The sequence below is a fragment of the Pristiophorus japonicus genome, chromosome 10, assembly GCF_044704955.1.
Source record: "Pristiophorus japonicus isolate sPriJap1 chromosome 10, sPriJap1.hap1, whole genome shotgun sequence".
In the NCBI taxonomy this organism is placed as follows: Eukaryota; Metazoa; Chordata; class Chondrichthyes; family Pristiophoridae; genus Pristiophorus; species Pristiophorus japonicus.
In genome coordinates this window covers 115,823,936-115,847,574 of record NC_091986.1, presented here as the reverse complement: position 1 = coordinate 115,847,574, position 23,639 = coordinate 115,823,936, and the positions used below count along the sequence as shown (strand labels likewise).

General features: G+C 45.3%; 1 protein-coding gene across 1 annotated transcript in view; it reads left to right on the top strand.

The window, feature by feature from the left end:
* The window catches only part of LOC139275067 (coiled-coil domain-containing protein 81-like), a 214,617-nt gene that overhangs the window by 52,984 nt on the left and 137,994 nt on the right, over positions 1-23,639 (top strand). The window contains exon 7 of the mRNA XM_070892012.1: positions 17,497-17,614. Coding sequence (XP_070748113.1) covers positions 17,497-17,614 — 118 coding nt within the window. The remainder of the gene's footprint in view (positions 1-17,496; positions 17,615-23,639) is intronic.

Sequence of the window (23,639 nt, the reverse complement as noted above, 5' to 3'; positions counted from 1 at the left end):
TGCTATGGTGCAGAGGGACCTGGGGGTCCTTGTGCATGAATCCCAACAAGTTAGTTTGCAGGTGCAGCAGGTAATCAGGAAGGCGAATGGAATGTTGGCCTTCATTGCGAGAGGGATGGAGCCCAAAAGCAGGGAGGTCCTGCTGCAACTGTACAGGGTATTGGTGAGGCCGCACCTGGAGTACTGCGTGCAGTTTTGGTCACCTTACTTAAGGAAGGATATACTAGCTTTGGAGGGGGTACAGAGATGATTCACTAGGCTGATTCCGGAGATGAGGGGGTTACCTTATGATGATAGATTGAGTAGACTGGGTCTTTACTCATTGGAGTTCAGAAGGATGAGGGGTGATCTTATAGAAACATTTAAAATAATGAAAGGGATAGACAAGATAGAGGCAGAGAGGTTGTTTCCACTGGTCGGGGAGACTAGAACTAGGGGGCACAGCCTCAAAATACGGGGGAGCCAATTTAAAACCGAGTTGAGAAGGAATTTCTTCTCCCAGAGGGTTGTGAATCTGTGGAATTCTCTGCCCAAGGAAGCAGTTGAGGCTAGCTCATTGAATGTATTCAAATCACAGATAGATAGATTTTTAACCAATAAGGGAATTAAGGGTTATGGGGAGTGGGCGGGTAAGTGGAGCTGAGTCCACGGCCAGATCAGCCATGATCTTTTTGAATGGCAGAGCAGGCTTGAGGGGCTAGATGGCCTACTTCTTATGTTCCCTTATTGTTCCTAATTCTTATGTTCTTATTTATGTAAATGGTAGGAAAATATAAGGCAGTGTGATTCACCTTAATTTTCTGTTAGGTTTGCTTTATCGCTAGATATTAGATGGTGTGCCTGTATGTGGTGAGAGGAGAAGTTCAAAGATCAGTGTCCCCAAAACAGCTTTTATTTGTTCTGTTGGAAATTATCTTTTATAAAATTGTTAAAATACTTTTGCTCACTTATTTCATCCCTAGACAATTTGTGTATAGCTGATGTCTCATGTTATTGCTTAATTTTATAAGGTTATTATGCCAAGTAGCAATATCAGAGACAATGATATTCAGCATTAGAGTGGCCATGGCATCTGGAAGCACTGAGATGGCAACACAAAATCTGGAGCACATTGATTTTATTTTCATGTTTAATAAGCAGCTCCACAAGTTCATTTGAACTAACTGAAACCAATCCCTGTGCTTGTGTGTGGCTGTGATTTTCTCTCTCTATACATATATATTCCCATATGTATTTGTGATTCTCTTCTCTCTAACTCGACATATCCTTTTCTTATATATATATATATGTATATCTGTAATTCTCTTGTTCTGTATCTATGTGTGTATCTGTGGTTTCTGCATCTATCAATGTGGCTGAAAGTACCTCTATCTCTCTGCCACTTTCTCTCCCTCTCCCTGCGTACCTCAAATTCTCCCTTGCCCCATCTCTGAAGTTTTCTCTGTCTTCATGTCTGATTTTTCTCTCCATCGGGGTGAATTTCCACAGGAGTTTTCCTGCTTGCCTGGGTAACTTCATTAATAGAGCAATGGAAACCCTGGAAAACAGCGATAACACGGTTAACCCCACGGAAATTCCCGTCCATGGAGATCAAAATGTTTTGACAAAGGAGAGAGACATTGAGAGACAGAAGTGAAAACCATAAAAGTTACAAATAGAACCAAAACTGAGGATGAATGGAAGATAGTTAATATTCTGAATGGTTACTTCCTTCAAATATTCACAAGGGAATATGTGAGCAGCATTTTCTCTGTAAACAGAGCTAACTAATAAAGTAAACTGAAAGAACTCAATATAAATGAAATGGAAGTCTTAGATAGCCAGAAGGGCTCAAAACTAACAAATCACAGGGGATAAATAGTATTTATTCCAAAATGCTGAAAGAGACTAGCAAGGAGATTTTTGAGACACTAAACATCATTATGAGGGAGTCACTGGTCACTGGGGAGATACCAGTTGATTGGAAGCAAGCCAATGCAGTGATCATATTCAAAAAGAGGGATAAAACAGACTTACAGACTACAGACCCATCAGTCTAGCCTACATTCCATGTAAAATAATTGAATTGATTATCCAAAGTAAACAAGTATCTATATCATAACAACCTTGGAAATAATAGCCAACATGGATTCAGAAGGGGAAGATCATTCCTGATCAACCTCCTCAACTTCTTTGAGGAAGTAACGTATCAAGTGTGGAAAACCCTAGATTTCCAAAAGATATTTAATCAAGTCATAGGGCTAGATTTTACACTTTTGTGCAGATTGCCCAAAAATGGGCGCTATTTCCGGCATGGGCAGTAAAAATGGGTTTTCAGATAGCTGGCTTGTCGCCCATTTTCAGGAGGTCAGGGTTCATCATTACATGCGCAGAAGAGGAGACAGAGAAAGCGGGAGCAGAGAGGAACTGAAAGCATGTGTGGGTATGATGTGTGCGTGTTTGGCTGTTGTGGGAGGCAGGAGGGAGATTCACCAGCAGCAAAAAGCCTACTAAGCACCAAGAACATAGTTGGCAACGAGTTCTTGCCCAACATATAATATAACATGGAAGGGATGGAGGAGGCCCTGCAGCTGGTAGCCAGGAACACTGGTGGCAGAGGGCTCCCAGTGGTCCCGGACCGCGGCACTGCACCCCAAGGTGCTGCACCTCCATTGCCAACGACACATGATAGCCAGGAGCAACATCTTGCTTCTGGCTTGGAGCTTCTAGCTTGGTGCCGTCAGCCCACCCCCAATGAAGCAGCACATGAGGAACTCCTCGGCCAGGCGGCTTGGAGTCAGGAGGGGAAGGGGACGAGGTAGAGGTGAGGATGAGAAGGTGGGGGGGGGGGGGGAAGGGTTGTTTTTTACAGATATGATTTCAGACAAATGGTCAGTTTAAATGTTTTTTATTCAACATAACCTTGTTGCGCATTGGCTCAGATAGCTGCACTGTTACACACTAGTGATTCCTTAACATCAAAGAGTATAATTACACTTAACTTCCATCAACTTAAACTTTAACTGTCACCAAGGTAATGCACACCATTGATGTATCACCTGCACACCCAGCAGTGTGTCAGCCTTGTAAATACCACCAACGTTCTTTCAGGCAAAGCGCTCATTTATGAGCTCCTGGCGTAAGAGTCTTGCAGCTATGATGCCACCACGGGCCCTTTCCAGCGGTCTACAGGGGCGCGGGGCATGGCTTCAGCATTAGCTTGATTGTGTGGCCCGAGGTCAGCATCCACATCCTCGTCCTCCTCTTCCTCTCTCTCATGAATTGGACCATCACACCCTTCTGGCAATTCTTGTCCCCTCTTGATAGGCAAGTTGTGCAGCATGGAGCATACCACCACGAATTGAGCTACCTGCTCAGGGTGGTATTGGAGCTCGCCTCCTGAGTGGTCCAGGCATCTAAAGCGCTGTTTAAGCACTCCAATGGTTTTCTCCATGATATGGCTCTGTAGCTCTCATTGTATCGCTTCTCGGCTTCGGTGTGGGTGTCATGCAGGGGGGGTCATCAGCCAGGTGGTGAGGCCATATCCTTTGTCACCAAGCATCCAGTACCAAGCACCTTGTGGTTGATTATTAAACAAGTCAGATACAGTGCCTTCACGCAGGATGTGAGCATCATGGATGCTGCCCGGAAATTTAGCATTCACTACCATAATAATTTGCTGGTGGTCGACAACGAGTTGCACATTCAGGGAGTGGAATCCCTTGCGGTTCCTGAAAACCTCCGCATCCTGAAAAGGTGCCCGCATCGCGATGTGCGTACAGTCGATTGCTCCCTGCACCTTGGGGAAGTTACCAATTCAGTAGAATCCTAAAGCCCTCTCAGTCTGGGCCTCCCTGGTCATAAGGAAGCTGATAAAGTCCATTCTGCATGCATACAGGGATTCAGTGACCTGTCTAATGCAGCAATGTGTGGCAGGCTGAAACATACAGCAAATGTCGCCAGTTGAAGCCTGAAAAGAACCCGACGCGTAGAATGACAGTGCTGCGGTGACTTTGACCTCGATGGACAGTGCGGTCCTGATGGTGCTGGCAGGCTGCAGATCTCCCCTGATGAGCTGGTATATCTCACTGATAACCTCTTTGTGGAAGCGCAGTCTCCGAAGGCAGGTGATGTTGGACAAGTTGAAGTAAGACTGCTTCTCCCTGTACTTGCGGGGGGTGTAATGCCTGGTCCTCCTCATCAGTCTGTCATGTCTTAGATTGGGCACATGATGCTGTCGAGCATACTTTCTGCCATCTCGAGTCTGCAGCATGTGAGTGGTCATCACAGAGGGTGAGAAAGGACGGGCCTCATTCCAATAGCTATCTGTTTTCCATCGATGGTTCACAAAGAATGAATATCCCCACTAAGACACCTAGTAAATTCCAATCATCCACAGTACTGATAAGATGTTTGTTCAGATGTTCACATCATCACCAAAGACCTCCAGAGTACATCCGAACTCCCCCGAGGTTGAAGCAGAGCAGCCTTTTAAATGATGCGACATGTGATTTAGAACATGGCGTCCATACAGTTGTGAGTAGTTCCGGTTAGTTCCACTTTTTCCCATTGTTTTTTTTGGCGAGCGATATTGTCGGCGAGATGTGTGCGAGGTGCCGAAAGTAAGGATGGGTGATATACTGGGCGCTAGTTTCGGCAAATGTGATCTTTACGACAAAAAACAGTAGCCGGGCGGTATTATCAAATCTCGGCGTTAATTACGTGCCGAAAGTAATGCTGGGCGATATTATGGGCGTTGGGATCGCCCATTCTGATGATTCCGCCCCCAAAAAGTGGGCGGGCGGTATTATTTTTTCTCGCCGTTACGCACATGCGGGAAGTAACCGAGAAACGGGCTTCAGTTTCCATTTTGTGGCTAAGTGGGCGATATCTGGGCGTTACACGTCATTTTTGCATTAATATGGACATTAAGTGGGCATTATGCATGCAAAAATAATGGAAAATCTAGCCCATAGACTTATAGAAACTTACAGCACAGAAAGAGGCAATTAAACCCAGCGTGCCTGTGCTGGCTCTTTGAAAGAGCTATGCAATTACTCCCACTCCCCTGCTCTTTCCCCAGCCATGTAATTTTTCCTCCAAAGCTTCCAATATGGCAGGCATTAAGCATGCACTCATTACAAAACAGAAGTGCACCACCCACCATAATTGTATTGGCAACATTTAGTATTGGTCCAAGGCCCAAACCTGATGCAAGCATTAAACCCTTTGCATATGCAAATAAGGAGCATTATGCCTGTTTGAGGTCCCCTGTGAAAAACTGGTTGCCTTGAATGTACCCGGCGCCCTTAAAGGGACCGCTGCAGGACATCACCAAAAAGGAATGTGTGTAAAACATAGTTACCTGATTTTGGATCTGGTTGTTGCAGGAGTGCTTCTTCTGACCTGACATTAAAACCACAGTCATTGAGGGCCACCGCTTGCCTCCCCCTCCCAATCACTGTCTCAACCCCCTCTTCCTGATCGCTGCCTTAACCACATCCCGATGACCTGGTTGATCCCTCCCAATTGTATCCGCTTCGCCTTTAATGACCTACCAGAGGGTGGCCCAAAATTCAAAGCCTCTTTGCCAGCGAGCTGCCTGGCGTCCGCAGCTCGTCGGTCTCATTTAAATAAGACCCGAGGCCCAACATTGGTGTGCCTTGGATCTACCCGTTCACCACAGGACCCATGCTCAGTTTGTGCCGGCAGGCTGATGTGAATGAATTTTAGGGTCAGAACCTCAATGCAAATTGATTAAATTTGATGATTATACCAAACTAAAAGAGGCAATAGAATCAGATGAAGCTGCTCAAAAATTAAGTGAGTTGGATAAAATAAGTACGTGAGCAGATAAATGGTAGATGAAATTTAATGTGGACAAAAGCAAAGTATTGTAGATAGGGTGGGATCAAGAGGGAAATTCTTCCAGTAGCTGGAGTCATACTTGGTTGAGGTTGTTTGAGGCCAATTACCTCAGCCCCAGAATGTCACTGGAGAAGTTCCTCAGGTCTGCATCCTAGACCAAATTATTTTCAGCTGCTTCATTAATGACTTTTCCTCTCTCATAAGGTCAGAAGTGGGACTGTTCACTGATGGGGGCTGCCCACAGTGTTTAGTTCCATTCAAAATTCCTGAGATAATGAAGTAGTCCATGCTCACACACAGCAAGACCTGGACAGCATCCAGGCTGGGGCTGATAAGTGGCAAGTAACATTCATGCCGCACAAGTGCTAGGAAATAGCTTCTCCACCAAGAGAGAGCTTAACCACCTCCCATTGGCATTCAATGGCATTACCATTACTGAGTCCCTCACCATCAACATCCAGGGGGGGGGGGGGGGCTGGTGCGGGGTGGGGGGGGGGTGGCGTTGGTATGGGGGGAGGTCATCATTGACCAGAAACTCAGTGGAACTAGCCACCTAAACATCTTGGCTACTAGAGCAGTTTAGAGACTGGGTATTTTACGGCGAGTGGCTCACCTCCTAACTCCCCAAAATCTTTCCAAAGACACGTATCAGGTGTCTGAAGGAATATTTTCCACTTGCCTGAATGGGTGCAGCTGCAACAACATTCGCCATGCAGGACAAAGCATGGAGTCCAATAGACTCTGCACTAAACATGTCCAACCAATGCAGAGAAGCAAAGAAAGCTAATAGAATGTGGAACGACATAGCCAAAACAATAGAACATAAATTGGAAGATCGGAAGAAGTCATGATCAAACTGCACAGTGCTCTTGTCAGACTGCATCATGACTACTGTGTCCAGCTCTGGTCACCGAGACATAAGGAGACATTCAAACACTGGAGACAGTGCAGAGAAGAGCCCTGGTGTCAGGGGTCTAAGATATGAGGAAAGACTAGAGAGACATACATTTTTCAGCTTGGAAAGTAGGTGTCTGAGAGGTGATCTTACAGAGGTCCGTAGATAGCAAATGGTATGGAAAAGCTAGATCTGGAATAGTTTAAATTAAATTTTGGGAGTAGGTCATGGTTTAAACTAAAACTTTAGGACTGATATCCTGTAGTTCTTCTTCACACAGGGAGTCGATAATACTTCTTCTCACAGAGTGTGATCGACATTTGGAATGGATTTCCACATAGAATGGCGATGCAAAAACTCTGGATGCATATAAAAAAGAATTAGATGCTGCACTGGGCTGGGGGTTACTAGGATCCTTCCAGAAAGATGAATTAATATGGGCCGAATGGTTGTCCTCATCTGTAATTATCTTGTGAGGGAATGCTTTGTCACAAGGAATAGTTGAGACAGACAGCACTATCTTTTAGGGGAAAATGGATATCTATTTGAATCAGAGGAAGTACAGGGCTATGCAGAGAGCGGAAGGCAGTGACATTTGGCACAGACACCGGCACACTGGATAGAAAACATTCTTCTGTACTCTAAATTTGTATGGTTCTGTATGTGAACTGCTAGCTCTCACTTCCTATGCTAGCTGTCACTTCCTATTTTAGGTCTCACTTCTTATGCTAGCTCTCACTTCCTATACTGGGAGCTCAGCTTTGCATCCTATTCAATGTAAGCTGAGTTTTTGACATATCCTCTCCACCACAAAGACCACCTACTTCTTTCTCCTCTGATTCAGCCCACCTGCTGCTGAAACTCTCATCAATGCCTTTGTCACCTCTCGACGCGACTATTCTAATACTCTCTTGGTCGGCCTCCCATCTTCTGTGCTCTAAACTTCAGCTCATCCAAAACTCTGCTGCCTATATCCTATCCCATACCAAGTCTTGCTCACCAATCACTCCTGACACACATTAGCTCCCACTCCACCATGCCTTCTGTTATGTATGCAATAAAGGTACAAACAGCATACTGTTTAACTGAACAAGGTACACCCTTGGCTCTGCTTTATTACGGCCCAAAGTGCCTGACTCTCAAAATGGCTGGCCTTTTATACCTGAGCAGCACAATGTGCGTGCTGCTCAGTGGCCTCCAACAATGACACCATGTGGTGGCTACAAACAGAATGTACATACTTGACAATATCTTCCTCTGAGGTCTTATCACAGTCTTTCACAGGTTGAGACGGTCCGGTGCTTTGCTCTCCCAGGTTGACCGTCTCAGTTCGATTCCGGCCTTGGGTGAGTGTGCGGAGTCTGTTGTGTCTGGTGGCTGGATGGCTGACTTGTTGGGGGTGGCAGTGGCCATGTCAGGAATTGCAAGTCCATTTTTATTGAACAAGTTCGTGATGGAAATTCTGAGTTCACTGATGACCCTTGAGTCCACTGAAGGCTGCTGGTAGGTTGGTTGGTCGTCGACGGTTTCTTCGTCCGACTGCTCTGGCTCGTCTGTGTGCCTCAGCCTTGTTTGATCCATGTGTTTCCTGCAAGTTTGCTCATTCTTGAGCTTAATAACAAATACTCTGTTGCCCTCCTTGGCCATGACTGTACCAGTGATCCATTTGGGACCCTGACCATAATTCAACACATATACAGGATCATTAACAGAAATCTCGTGTGACACAGTTGTGCGATCGTGGTACCCTTGTTGACTCTGTCTTCTGTATTCAACATGATTACTTAAATCTGGGTGTACAAGAGATAACTTGGTCTTAAGACCTCTTTCCATCATGAGTTCAGCAGGCGAGACCCCTGTGAGTGTGTGGGGTCTTCTACTGTAACTCAGCAGTATGCAAGACAAATGGGTCTGCAGTGACCCTTGGGTTATTCTCCTCATGCTTTGCTTGATAATTTGTACTGCACATTCTGCTTGCCCCTGGACACAGGCTTGAACGGTGCTGACCTTACATGTTTTATACCGTTAAGTTTTACAAACTCCTGAAACTCATGGCTGGTGAAGCACGACCCATTGTCGCTCACCACTGTCAGGCAGACCATATGTCGCGAACATGACATTGAGATTCTCTATGATTGCCATGGACGTACTGGATGACATGATTATGCATTCTATCCACTTCGAATAAGCATCCACCACCACTAAAAATATCTTGCCCAGGAAGGGACCTGCAAAATCTACATGGATCCTGGACCAAGGTTTGGATGGCCATGACCACAGACTCAGCGGCGATTCCGGTGGTGCTTTGCTGAGCTGCATGCAGGTGTTGCACTGATGCACGCATGCTTCCAGCTCAGAATCAATTCCTGGCCACCATATATGTGGGACCTAGCGATGGCCTTCATCATCACCATACCAGGATGTGTGCTGTGTAACTCACGCACAAACTTCTCTCTTCCTTTCTTAGGCATTACAACACGGTTGCCCCACAATATGCAATGTACGGTTTGGCTTCCTCACACACTTGCTTAGATATGGCAGACCAATCCCCTTTGAGGATGCAATCCTTTACCACCGATAATATTGAGTCCTGGCTGGTCCAGGTATTAACTTGTTGAGCCGTGACAGGGGTACCTTCACTCTCAAAAGCATCCATGATTAACATTAAATCTGCCGGTTGTGGCGTTTCCACCTCCGGTGTGGGCAACGGCAACCGGCTCAAAGCATCGGCACAATTCTCTGTGCCAGGTCTGTGGCGAATGACATAATCATAGGCAGATAATGTCAGCACCCACCTTTAGATGCGGGATGAAGCGTTGGTATTGATACCTTTGCTCTTGGAAAACAACAAAATGAACGGCTTGTGATCGGTCTCTAATTCGAACCTCAGACCGAACAGGTATTGATGCATCTTTTTAACACCATACACACATGCTAAAGCTTCTTTATCTACCATACTGTAGGCTCTTTCTGCTTTAGACATACTTTTGGAGGCATATGCGACAGGTTGAAGTTTCCCCGACTCATTGGCTTGTTGTAACACGCAACCAATTCCATATGACGATGCGTCACATGGGTCATAATGTACCAGCAGCTTGTTCGAGCAAAGCAGATTAGTGGCTTTCTCGAAGACTCTGTCTTGCAATGCGCCCCACACCCAATTGTTGCCTTTTCTCAATAGCATGTGCAGTGGTTCAAGTAAGGCGCTCAATTTAGGTAGGAAATTACCCAAGTAGTTGAGTAGACCCAGGAACGAACGCAGCTCCGTCATGTTCTGTGGCTTGGGTGCATTTTTGATGCCGCTGGTTTTCACGTCGGTAGGTCTGATGCCATCAGCGGCGATTTTCCTCCTGAGGAATTCGACCTCCGGTGCCATGAAGACGCACTTCCAGCGTTTAAGTCTGAGTCCCACTCTGTCCAAATGCAGTAGAACCTCTTCCAGGTTGTTCAGATGTTCCTTGGAGTCATGACTGGTGATCAGGATGTCATCCTGGAACACGACGGTTCTGGGAACGGACTTCAGTAGACTTTCCATATTCCTCTGGAATATTGCTGCAGCCGAGCGAATTCCAAACGGGCACCTGTGGTAAATAAACAGTCCTTTGTGCGTGTTAATGCACGTAAGTCTCTTCGACATCTCGACAAACCCCTGCGTCATATAGGCCGACGTCAAGTCCAGTTTTGTGAACAACTTCCCTCTGACTAACATCGCAAACAAGTCAGCAGCCTTCGGTAATGGGTACTGATCTTGTTTCGAAACTCTGTTGATCGTAGCCTTGATGTCTCCACAGATTCTGACTGTGCCATCACTTTTCAGCACAGGAACAATAGGGCTGGCCCATTCATTAAATTCAACCAGTGATATGATCCCTTCACGCTGGAGTCTGTCCAGTTCAATTTCGACCTTCTCCCTCATCATATACGGCACTGCCCGAGCTTTATGATGGACGGGTCTTGCATCTGAGTCCACGTGGATCTGCACCTTGGCTCCCATGAAGTTGCTGATACCCAGTTCGAACAGCTCAATACTTTGGCACATGTATCTTCCTCCAACGACAATGCTTTTATGTTGTTCCAGTTGCATCTGATTTTCTCCAACCAGCTCCTGCCAAGCAGCGTTGGGCCATTGCCTGGAACAATCCACAGCGGTAACTCGTGAACCGCACTGTTATACGACACATTAATTTGTGTACTGCCAATCACCTTTATCAGTTCTTTGGTGTATGTGCACAGCTTGGCGTTAACAGGGCTCAGCCTGGGCCTCACAGTCTTAGTATCCCACAACTTATTAAATGCCCTCTCCTTCATGATCGATTGACTCGCCCCTGTGTCCAGTTCCATCGATACCGGTATCCCGTTAAACTTCTCGTTAATGAAAATTGATTTACTCTTGGTTATGAAAGGGTACAGTCCATACACTTCCTCCTCTGGCATCTCGGGTTGCGTATCCGGATCCACGCTGGTCTGACTCTCATCCTCTACATGGTGCGCCGCAGCTCGCTTGCTCATCTGTAGACACTTGCGCTGGAGATGCCCCACTCTCAGACAGCCTTTGCAACTATATTGCTTAAATCGGCACTGCTGGTGCCCATGATTTCCCCCACAACGCCAACACGGAGAAGTCGGATAATTAGCAATCTTGTTGTGCGAGGCCCCTTGGGGAAGAGTGACCATAATATGGTAGAATTCTTTATTGAGATGGAGAGTGACACAGTTAAATCAGAGAGTAGGGTCCTGAACTTAAGGAAAGGTAACTTCAATGGTATGAGACGTGAATTGGCTAGAATAGACTGGCAAATGATACTTAAAGGGTTGACGGTGGATAGGCAATGGCAGACATTTATAGATCACTTGGATGAACTTCAACAATTGTACATCCCTGCCTGGCGTAAACATAAAACAGGGAAGGTGGCTCAACCATGGCTAACAAGGGAAATTATGGAATGTGTTAAATCCAAGGAAAAGGCATATAAATTGGCCAGAAAAAGCAGCAAACCTGAGGACTGGGAGAAATTTAGAATTCAGCAGAGGAGAACAAAGGGATTAATTAGGAGGGGGAAAATGGGGCATAAGAGGAAGCTTGCAAGGAACATAAAAACTGACTGCAAAAGCTTCTACAGATATGTGAAGAGAAAAAGGTTAGTGAAGACAAACGTAGATCTCTTGCAGTCAGAATCAGATGAATTTATAATGGGGAAGAAAGAAATGACAGATCAATTAAACAAATACTTTGGTTCTGTCTTCACTAAGGAAGACACAAATAACTTTCCAGAAATACTAGGGGTCCGAGGGTCGAGCGAGAAGGATGAATTGAAGGGAATCCTTATTAGTCAGGAAATTTTGTTAGATAAATTGATGGGATTGAAGGCCGATAAATCCTCAGGGCCTGATAGGGTGCATCCCAGTGTACTTAAGGAAGTGGCCCTAGAAATAGTGGATGCATTGGTGATCATTTTCCAACATTCTATTGCCTCTGGATCAGTTCCTATGGACTGGAGGGTAGCTAATGTAACACCACTTTTTTAAAAAGGAGGGAGAGAGAAAATAGGCTGGTTAGCCTGACATCGGTGATGGAGAAAATGTTATAATCAATTATTAAAGATGAAATAGCAGAGAATTTGGAAAGTAGTGACAGGATCGGTCCAAGTCAGCATGGATTTATGAAAGGGAAATCATGCTTGACAAATCTTCTAGAATTTTTTGAGGATGTAACTAATAGAGTGGACAAGGGAGAACCAGTGGATGTGGTGTATTTGGACTTCCAAAAGGCTTTTGACAAGGTCCCACACAAGAGATTAGTGTGCAAAATTAAAGCACATGGTATTGGGGTAATGTATTGACGTGGATAGAGAATTGGTTGAGAGATAGGAAGCAGAGAGTCGGAATAAATGGTTCCTTTTCAGAATGGCAGGCAGTGACTAGTGGGGTGCCGTAGGGTTCAGTGCTGGGACCCCAGCTATTTACAATATACATTAATGATTTAGATGAAGGAATTGAATGTAAAATCTCCAAGTTTGCAGATGACACTAAGCTGGGTGGTGGTGTGAGCTGTGAGGAGGATGCTAAGAGGCTGCAGGGTGACTTGGACAGGTTAGGTGAGTGGGCAAATGCATGGCAGATGCAGTATAATGTGGATAATTGTGAGGTTATCCACTTTGGTGGCAAAAACAGGAAGGCAGACTATTATCTGACTGGTGACAGATTAGGAAAATGGGAGGTGCACGAGACCTAGGTGTCATGGTACATCAATCATTGAAAGTTGGCAAGCAGGTACAGCAGGCAGTGAAGAAGGCAAATGGCATGCTGGCCTTCATAGCTAGAGGATTTGAGTATAGGAGCATGGAGGTCTTACTGCAGTTGTGCAGGGTCTTGGTGAGGCCACACCTGGAATATTGTGTTCAGTTTTGGTCTCCTAATCTGAGGAAGGATGTTCTTGCTATTGCGGGAGTGCAGCGAAGGTTCACCAGACTGATTCCCGGAATGGCAGGACTGACATATGAAGAAAGACTGGATCGACTAGGCTTATATTCACTGGAGTTTAGAAGAATAAGAGGGGATCTCATAGAAACATTTAAAATTCTGACTGGATTGGACAGATTAGATGCAGGAAGAATGTACTTGATGTTGGGGAAGTCCAGAACCAGGGGTCACAGACTAAGGATAACGGGTAAGCCATTTAGGACTGAGATGAGAATAAACTTCTTCACTCAGAGAGTTAACTTGTGGAATTCCCTGCTGCAGAAAGTTGTTGAGGCCAGCTCATTAGATATATTCAAAAGGGAGTTAGATATGGCCCTTATGGCTAAAGGGATCTCGGGGTATGGAGAGAAAGCAGGAAAGGGGTACTGAGGTTGAATGATCAGCCATGATCTTATTGAATGGTGGTGCAGGCTCGAAGGGCTGAATGGCCTACTCCTGCACCTAATTTCTATGTTTCTTTGTTTCTATTTCCGCTGGCAGACTTTGGGCAACCACATGTTTCACGAATGCAACCGGATAGGCCCTGCCATGTGCCGCTCTGCCGAACGTTGAATCAACCACATTTACAGTACTTGCCGAGGTTCGGTTCTTCACCGATATTTGCTTTAAACTCCTGTCCGTCATCATACATGATTGAGCGATCTGGATGGCCCTTTTTAAATTCAACTCCTCCACCGCCAGAAGTTTGCGCAGGATCACCTCGTGGTTGATACCGATAACAAAGAAGTCCCGCAGCATGTCTACCAACACTGTCCCGAACTTGCATGGTCCCGCTAGACGTCTCAGGTCGGCAACAAAGTCCACCGCGCTCTGGCCCTCCGATCGAACGTTTGTATAAAACTTGTATCTCGAGATGATGATGCCGTCGCCTGGCTTGAGGTGCTCCCGTACCAATGTACACAACTCTTCGTACGTTTTCACTGTTGGATCACTAGGCATGAGTAGATTCTTTATCAGACCGTGGATCTTTGAACCGCACACAGTGAGGAACACGGCCCGGCGCCGATCTGCATCGTCGACCCCCTTCATTTTGTTGGCCATGAAGTACTGGTTCAAACAGCTCACAAAGTCTGCCCAATCTTCTCCCTCCATGAATCGCTCTAAAAATCCAATCGTGCTCATTTTGCAAACAAAGGTTCTTGTATTCTCATCGCAAATGTTATGTATCAATAAAGGTACAAACTGAGTACTGTTTAACTGAACAAGGTATACCCTTGGCTCTGCTTTATTACGGCCCAAAGTGCCTGACTCTCAAAATGGTTGGCCTTTTATACCTGAACAGTACCATGTGTGTGCTGCTCAGTGGCCTCCAACAATGACGACATCTGGTGGTTACAAACAGAATGTACATACATGACACCTTCATTTTAAAATTCTCATCATTGTGTTCAAATCCCTTCATGGCTTTGCTCCTCTCTATCTTTGTAAACTTATAGAAACATAGAAAATAGGTGCAGGAAAAGGCCAATCAGCCCTTCGAGCTTGTACCAACATTCAATATGATCATGGCTGATCATGCAACTTCAGTACCCCACTCCTGTCTTCTCTCCATACCCCCTGATCCCTTTAGTCGTAAGGGCCACATCTAATTCCCTTTTGAATATATCCAACGAACTGGACTCAACAACTTTCTGTGGTAGAGAATTCCATAGGTTCACAATTCTCTGGGTGAAAAAGTTTCTCCTCATCTTGGTCCTATATGCCTTCACCTTATCCTTAGACTGTGAACCCTGGTTCTGGACTTCCCCAACATCGGGAACATTCTTCCTGCATCTACCCTGTCCAATCCCGTCAGAATTTTATATGCTTCTATGAGATCCCCTCTCATTCTTCTAAATTCCAGTGAATATAAGCCTAGTCGATCCAATCTTTCTTCATATGTCAGTCCTGCCATCCTGGGACTCAGTCTAGTGAATCTGCGCTGCACTCCCTCAATAACAAGAATGTCCTTCCTGAGATTAGGAGACCAAAACTGCACACAATGCTGAAGGTGTAGTCTCACCAAGGCCCTGTACAACTGCAGCAAGACCTCCCTGCTCCTATACTCAAATCCTCTCGCTATGAAGACCAACATGCCATTTGCTTTTTTTACTGCCTGCTGTCACTGTATGCCTACTTTCAATGACTGATGTACCATGAACCCAGGTCTCGTTGCATCTCCCCTTTTACTCATCTGTCACCTTTCAGATAATAATCTGCTTGCCTGTTTTTGCCAGCAAAATGGATATCCAGCCTTACAAACCATCCCCTTGCCCTGAAGTTTCCATTCCTCTGGCTCTGTTGTCTTATGCATCCTGCCTTCCCTTTTCCCCAACATTGGTAGACATGCCTTCATCCATCTAAGCATCACGCTCTGGAAATCCCTCCCTAATCCCCTCCACCTCGCCAATTCCCTAGCCTCCATTAAGCCCCTCCTTAAAGCCAACAACTTTGAAAAAGCTTTGGTTACCCCTTCTAATATCTCCTTCTTTGGCTTAGTGTCCATTTCTGCCTGATTAGACATCTTTGAAGCACTTCGAGAAGTTTTCCTCGCAGGTTGTTATTGTTGTAGCTGAACTTCTCTCCCTCTGACCTTGTCTGTCCTCTTCCAACATATCTGAACTCTCTCTCTCTCTCAATCACTGTCTGAACTTGGCATTTTCTCTTCATCCCTATTTCTGAACTTGACTCTCTCATTTTATATCCCTGTCTCCGAACTTGTCATCTCCCTCTCTCTCTCTCTGCCCCTTCTAGTCTGAACCTCTCTCTCTCTCTCTCTCTCTCTCCCTTTATATACCAAAAAATGAATTAGATTAATATTTTTAAACACTGTGGGCCAATTATAACTGCCTTTGCCAGTGAGAATGGGACAGTAGTGGGTCCAAAATGGCAGTACACCACTTAATGCCCTGTTCCCGTTCCATCCTTCAGCAGGGTGACCGAAACACCCGTTTCATGAAGGAGCCTACTTTCAATATGCAAATCGGGGTCCTACATTTGTTGCAGGACCCTAATGCAATTTTGAGGTATCAATGGGTGGAGCTTGCACTGCATACAATACGCCCATTGTACCTAGTGTTGAACGGTATAACATGCAGTCCTAAAGCGACTGCTCCTGGCTCCTCTAAAAACTGGTAAGTTTCTGGTTGTTTAGAGATTTTTTATGGGGCCTAGAGGAGCATGATGTTTCTTCTGGCCCCACAAAAATCATCCGTCCCAATGCTGGCCTGTCCACACGTCCCTCCCCGAAGAGAAAATATCTGGCTTGACTCTATGGTAGAGCCAAAAGAATTCCCCCAAGTTGCCTGTAAGTGGCTGAACAGCACTCAGAGATTGCCGGGATTATGGCACAGCTGCCCAAAGTCTGCTTAAAGTGAAAATCTACCTCTATGATTCTCTCCTCGTGCTGATCATGATAAGTTGCTAGTTAAGTTGACTCTCTTACCTGTCTGAGCCACTTTTGTTGCTGGATGTCAACTCTCTTTTTCTCATTATTTCCTTACCCTGAGTGCTCCTGTCTCCACCGTCCACAAGCATATCATCATTGTTATGTATTATCCTGCTCCATCTTTCTGTCACTTTTGTTACTTATGCAGTTCATTCCCTCATGTGCGTCTTACCATTGGTGCTGCCCATGCCCTCCTCTGGCACTCTTTCCACCATTTCACTTCTGGCTCTCTTCTCATCCAGTGCCCTTCTACCTCCTTGCCTTCCCCGCCTTTTTCCCTTTAACCTTGCTTCTCAGCCTTTCCCTCTTTTTCTCCTTCACTAATGACCCTCACCTCTCTCACCCTTTTATCTTCTCTTGCTCCTTCCTCTCTCTTCCGCCCATTCAGGGCTGGTTGGCTGCTCTTTGCCAGTGGGAAGCCGGCTTTTTACTGTTTGAAGTGCTCATGGTAGTTATAATACATCAGCTGAGTAATGTTTACTCCTATATGTAAGGAGTAAACATATACTCCTATAAATTTTAGCTATCAGCAAAGAGCATCCTTAACTCCACAGTATCCTGATTGGGCCTTCCCCATTGCCGCTCCACCCCGCCCCATCACGGGATTTAGCTGCAGATTACTGTCGCTGAGGCAAGCGACCCAATATCAACTTAGTTCAAATGTGCAAGCTGCCTGTGCAAGCACCACAGGTGCTGGTAGCTCACTCAATTAATGTTAATGCGGCCCGCGACCCAATTTTGGGTTGGCCTCTTGGTTTGGGTGCACAGTGGAGCTGCATCACTACCTTTGTGCCTGAAATCGGGCGGCGACGAATTTCTACCCCTAACACTCTTTTTGTTTTAACAGAAATGCCCCATGTCAAGCAACCCTTTGTTAAACAACCTTTGACTCCTGCTAAAACCTCTGCTATAAGTCTGTCAGAGGATTTTCAAAAGGCTGCTGAACCCAAAGATTTATCAGAAAGGTAATATGTGACTGGATGTACCCAGTTAATTCTCTGTCATTTGTTCCAAGTAACTGTCTGTGTTTGTGAATCTTGCATGTAAGTTGCAAAAGGTCAAGTTGGGTGGAACTTTCAATTTTGGTATGTTGCACAGTACCTGGATTTAGCATTACATTCCAGTCCTGCTTTTGTCTTTATTTCTTAAGGATGTAAGAAATGAGAAAAGTAATTTGACCCAACTGTTTCTACAATGTAGCTTGCTAAATGATTGACAAAATATTCTGTCTTACTCAGTACTGCACAATACAATTTAATTTTGCTGATAACTCTAATCTATAACTTGCCTTCCTCATCATGTCCAGTACTTGTAATATATTATTACTAATGATTCTCCAATGATACTGCACAGAGGATTTGATGATTTATAAGGGCAAGACATTACACTGTGTAAAACAGAATTTAAGACTAGATGTAAATTTCTGTAGATTCTTTAAATAAACACTGGTGTAAGTTACAGATCAGGTTACAGAATGGAACCCTGATTTTGTTTGATTGATGGGTCAATTAAGACATTTGGGGAAATTGTGAAACAGGTATGTTCTTGGAGAGAGAGTTCTAAATTTCATGGGCTACAAATTTCCTTGGGGCCTGGGGTGGACCACCCATGTAAGAGGGGCTGGTGAGGACCGATGGGAGTGGAAAATAGGTAGGATCCAATGATCCCAGTCTCTGCCTGAAGAAACCTCTACTGGGATTTCATCTAGGAATGTAGGCGAATGGTAGTTGCATCTGTTCCTTGCAGCTTGATGTACAAAAAGGAGGCAGAACTATGCAGTGGCATCATGTGCCAAAATTCCCACTGGTCCCGCCTCTTGTGCCTCCAACGTTTTGCATGCTGGCAATATACAGCACATTAGAATGGAGGAAACGGAGCCCATTAAAGTTATCCAGATCAAATTTATGGTCTGAAACATTTGGAAGAGGACAAGCAGCGGCCTTTCAAAAGAGGGCCTAGTAACAAAAAAACGTATTTTAACAGGAACTGCTGGCTTTTGCGGGCAACCATATATTCAGTGCCATTTTCCCTTCCCCCAGCATTACGCAAATTCCCTGACCCTGAGAGCTCCGTGGGGTCATGCAGGCACAACTCCTGTTCTGATATAAATGCAGATTTTCATCTCCATAGTATTATAAGATTGTTTTAAGTCTGTGGGGCTGGATTTTCGGCTGGCTTGTGCTCTGTTAGCACCCCAGAGGGGCAGTAAAGGGTGTCTAAATGCTTACCGCTGGTTGCCCAGCTTTTACCTCCCGGCCGGAAAATTCGGTTCATGGTTTCTGGCGGCGCAAAAACCTATTGCCCCACCCTGTATTTTCATTCAGATCATGATGTCAATCAGCACCCCGGTTGCAAAATAAGGTGCTAACGTCGCATTTAACATCTGCCCCAAGTGATGCCTGAAAAACCAGGTGATCCCATGGTCGAGTAGGCGTTATTTGCTGCATGTTTAAATTGAGGGAGAAAGATCCTAAATAGGAGGTCACATTGACTGCAACGTTTGCGCACAGCACGCTGCATGTAGCTCAGACTTTAAAGTGGTAGATTTATCTGCCATTACAGGGGGGAATTACTAGATCGCCAACGAATCCTGCTCCATGTTATTGCTAGGCAGCATCGAGATAGAAGGGGTCTTGGCCATGTTGGCCCATGGATGAGGAGAGACCGAAGACGTTGGGGAATGAGGGCTTATACCCCATGGAATTACAGGCAGCAACGCTCATGCCTCCAGCTCTCTGAGGAGCAGTGTGTGAGAAGGCTGCTGTAATGTCTATAGCTCCACACTGTGGACACATGTGTTACTGCAGCTAGTGCTGTTTAATAAAGAACAGATCACCTGACCAGTAGGTCAGAAGATTCCGGAACCTGCAACCATCTTACAGGCTGTGTGTTGTGTGCTCTCCGAAGATATGACATTTGGCGATGAGAATAGGATGTAATCAAATAATATAAAGCAGAAATTTTTGTTGGTGAAGGATTCAGCCAGCTGACAGAGAGACTTTGAGAGCTTCTCTGTTTTTGGAAACAGCTACAAATCCGAGGTAAATTACGAGCACATTTGGTTAAATTGCCAGAGTCAAAATGAATACCCCTATGGGAATTATAGGGCATTTGGAGGCATTTCAACGTGAGCTGAAAGTTTCAGAGCGTATGTGGATTGGCTAGAAATGTTTTTCACTGCAAATAATATCATCGAAACCCCCGGTAATGAAGACAATAACCGGGCGGTGTTCTTAACTGAGGCCGGGCCCGAGTTGTATGAAACACTGATAAATTTGCTTGTGCCTGACAAACCAAAGAATACAACACTCACGCAGATTCTAACTTAGTTAGAACAACATTACAGCCCCGTTCTGTTAGAAATTGCTGAAAGTTATCGTTTCAGAATACGAAATCAGAAGGCTGAAGAAAATATCAGTGAATACGTTGTAGCATTAAAAAGCTATTCACTGTAATTTCGGAGACTTTCAGAACCAAGCATTGCGAGACCACTTTGTTTGGGGATGAAAAATCAGAAGAAAGTTATTGATGACGCCTAACTTGACATTTGATTTAGCTTCTCAGACACGTGTTATGCTCCTCCTGTACTATGTGGGAAGTCAGGGATGCTTCCAGTGTCCCTGACGACTATGTGTGCGGGAAGTGCATCCACCTGCAGTTCCTGACGGACCACATTGCGGCACTGGAGCTGCGGGCGGATTCACTCTGGAGCATGTACGATGCTGAGAATGACGTGAATAGCACGTTTAGTGAGTTGGTCTTACCGCAGGAAAAGGGTACACAGCCAGATAGGGAATGGATGACCAACGGGAAGAGCAGTGCAAGGAAGGTAGTGCAGGGTCCCCTGCGGTCATCCCCCTGCAAAACAGATACACTGCTTTGGGTACTGTTGAGGGAGATGACAGCAGCAGCCAAGTTCATGGCACTGTGGGTGGCATTGCTGCACAGGAGGGCAGGAAAAAGAGTGGGAGAGCTATAGTGATAGGGGATTCAATTGTAAGGGGAATAGATAGATGTTTCTTCAGCTGCAACTGAGACTCCAGGATGGTATGTTGCCTCAGAGATTGGTGTGCAAAATCAAAGCACATGGTATTGGGGGTAATATACTGACATGGATAGAGAACAGGTTGGCAGACAGGAAGCAGTGAGTCGGGATAAACGGGTCCTTTTCAGAATGGCAGGAAGTGACTAGTGGAGTGCCGCAGGGCTCAGTGCTCGGATCCCAGCTCTTTACAATATACATCAATGATTTGGATGAAGGAATTGAGTGTAATATCTCCAAGTTTGCAGATGACACTAAACTGGGTGGCGGTGTGAGCTGTGAGGAGGACGCTAAGCGGCTGCAGGGTGAGTTAGACAGGTTAGGTGAGTGGGGAAATGCATGGCAGATGCAGTATAATGTGGATACATGTGAGGTTATCCACTTTGGAGGCAAAAACGCAAAGACAGAATATTATCTGAATGGTGGCAGATTAGGAAAAGGGGAGTTGCAATGAGACCTGGGTGTCATGGTTCATCAGTCATTGAAAGTTGGCATGCAGGTACAGCAGGCGGTGACGAAGGCAAATGGTATGTTGGCCTTCATAGCTAGGGGATTTGAGTATAGGAGCAGGGAGGTCTTACTGCAGTTGTACAGAGCCTTGGTAAGGCCTCACCTGGAATATTGTGTTTAATTTTGGTCTCCTAATCTGAGGAAGGATGTTCTTGCTATTGTGGGAGTGCAGCGAAGGTTCACCAGACTGATTCCTGGGATGGCTGGACTGACATATGAGGAGAGACTGGATCAACTGGGCCTTTATACAGTGGAGTTTAGAAAGATAAGAGGGGATCTCATAGAAACATACAAGATTCTGACGGGACGGGACAGGTTAGATGCAGGTAGGTTGTTCCCGATGTTGGGGAAGTCCAGAACCAGGGGACACAGTCTTAGGATAAGGGGTAGGCCATTTAGGATTGAGATGGGGAGAAACCTCTTCACTCAGAGAGTTGTTAACCTGTGGAATTCCCTGCCACAGAGAGTTGTTGATGCCAGTTCATTGGATATATTCAAGAGGGAGTTAGATATGGCCCTTACGGCTAAGGGGATCAAGGTGTATGGGGAGAAAGCAGAAAAGGGGTACTGAGGGAATGATCAGCCATGATCTTATCGCGTGGTGGTGCAGGCTCGAAGGGCCGAATGGCCTACTCCTGCACCTATTTTCTATGTTCTATGTTTCTATGTCAGACAGCTAGGTCGATGAGCATAGCCAACCAATATTCCCAAGAATTTCATACTAATTTCCGTCATCAGACAACCGAAGTGAATCGCCTGCAGGTTCAAAGTAAAAGGCGGTGGGGCCCCAAAGAAACTGGAAATGGGAACAGAGCATTGACGTCCTGTTATTGGTGCCTGGGACAACATATTGCTCAAAGTTGTCCATATGTGAAGGCAGAGTGTTTCATCTGCACGAAAACTGGGCATCTTGCGAAGGCATGCCGACTGAAGGGTAAACCAGCTTTCAAAGCTATGAGTAGAAATCTCCAGAGACTACATAGCATGGAAGAACAACAACAGGACGAGGAGATGTTAGAGTTAAACGTCATCAGGAGCACGAGTTTAATGGACGGCGATTTGACAAGTATCATAATCCACATAGATGTTGCAGGATTCAAGATCCCCATGGAAATCGACACTGGTGCACCCGTGAGTGTAGTACCGGAGTCGCTATACCTCGACAAATTGTGGGACTTCCCATTGGAGAAAGCCAAGATAGAGCTGCGAGGCTACTCGGGAGAGAACATTCCGGTGGTAGGTCGTATCACCGTACCGATGAAATACAAGGATCAAGTTCAGAGCTTGCCTCTAATAGTAGTGGCAGGAGACAAGCCTGCATTACAAGGAAGAAATTGGTTGGGATCATTGAAACTGGATTGGAGTGAGATTTTTCGTGTTGAAACGAGATTTGGGTCAAAGGATGATGTCATCAGGAATTATCCGAAGGTATTCTGCGAAACAGGCAGTCCGATCCAAGGCTTCAAGGTAAGTGAAAGGATACAGAAGGACGCTAGATCGGTTTGCTGCAAGCCACGTTCTGTACCATATGCACTCAAGGAGAAAGTTGATCAAGAACTCAAAAGACTAGAGACTGAGAACATTATTTCTAAGATAGATCGATGTAATTGGGCTACACCCATTGTTGTTGTACCTAAGTCCGATGGTAAGGTAAAATTGTGTAGTGATTATAAAGTAACCGTAAACCAGGTTCTAGAGGGTAATGTCCCCAATACATTGCCAAATATGGAAGATTTGTTCACAACACTGACAAGGGGTCAGATTTTCTCAAAGTTGGATCTTACAAATGCCTACTTACAGCTTGCATTAGATGAGGAGTCCAAGTCATGCTTGACTATGAATACCCATCTAGGCCTATATCAATTTAATAGGCTACCATTTGGAGTGTCTTCCGCCCCTGCCATATTCCAAGGAGTAATGAACCAGATTTTGCAAGATATTGAAGGGATAGTATGTTATTTAGATGACATACTAATTTCAACGCCAAATAGGCAAATTCATAATAACATATTGAATGAAGTCCTCAAGCGGCTAGAGAAGCACAGAGTACGAGTGTCTGCTTGCAAGTGTGAGTTATTTCAAAACTCAGTGAAGTACTTCGGGTATAGCGTAGACAAAGATGGTTTACATCCAACCAAGAAAAAACTGGATGCAATCAGAAATGCACCCACTCCCAAGAATGTCACTGAACTTCGATCATTTTTGGGTCTTTTGAATTATTATGGGAAGTTCCTACCAAATTTGGCTACAGTATTACATCCACTGAATGAACTATTGAAAAAACAGGTCCATTGGAAGTGGTCAAAAGAATGCGATACAGCATTCAAGGAGTGTAAAAGCAACTTGGTAGAGAGCACCATGTTAGTTCACTGTGACGTATCTCAGGAGATCAAGCTAGCTTGTGATGCCTCTCCATATGGAGTTGGGGCAATAATCTC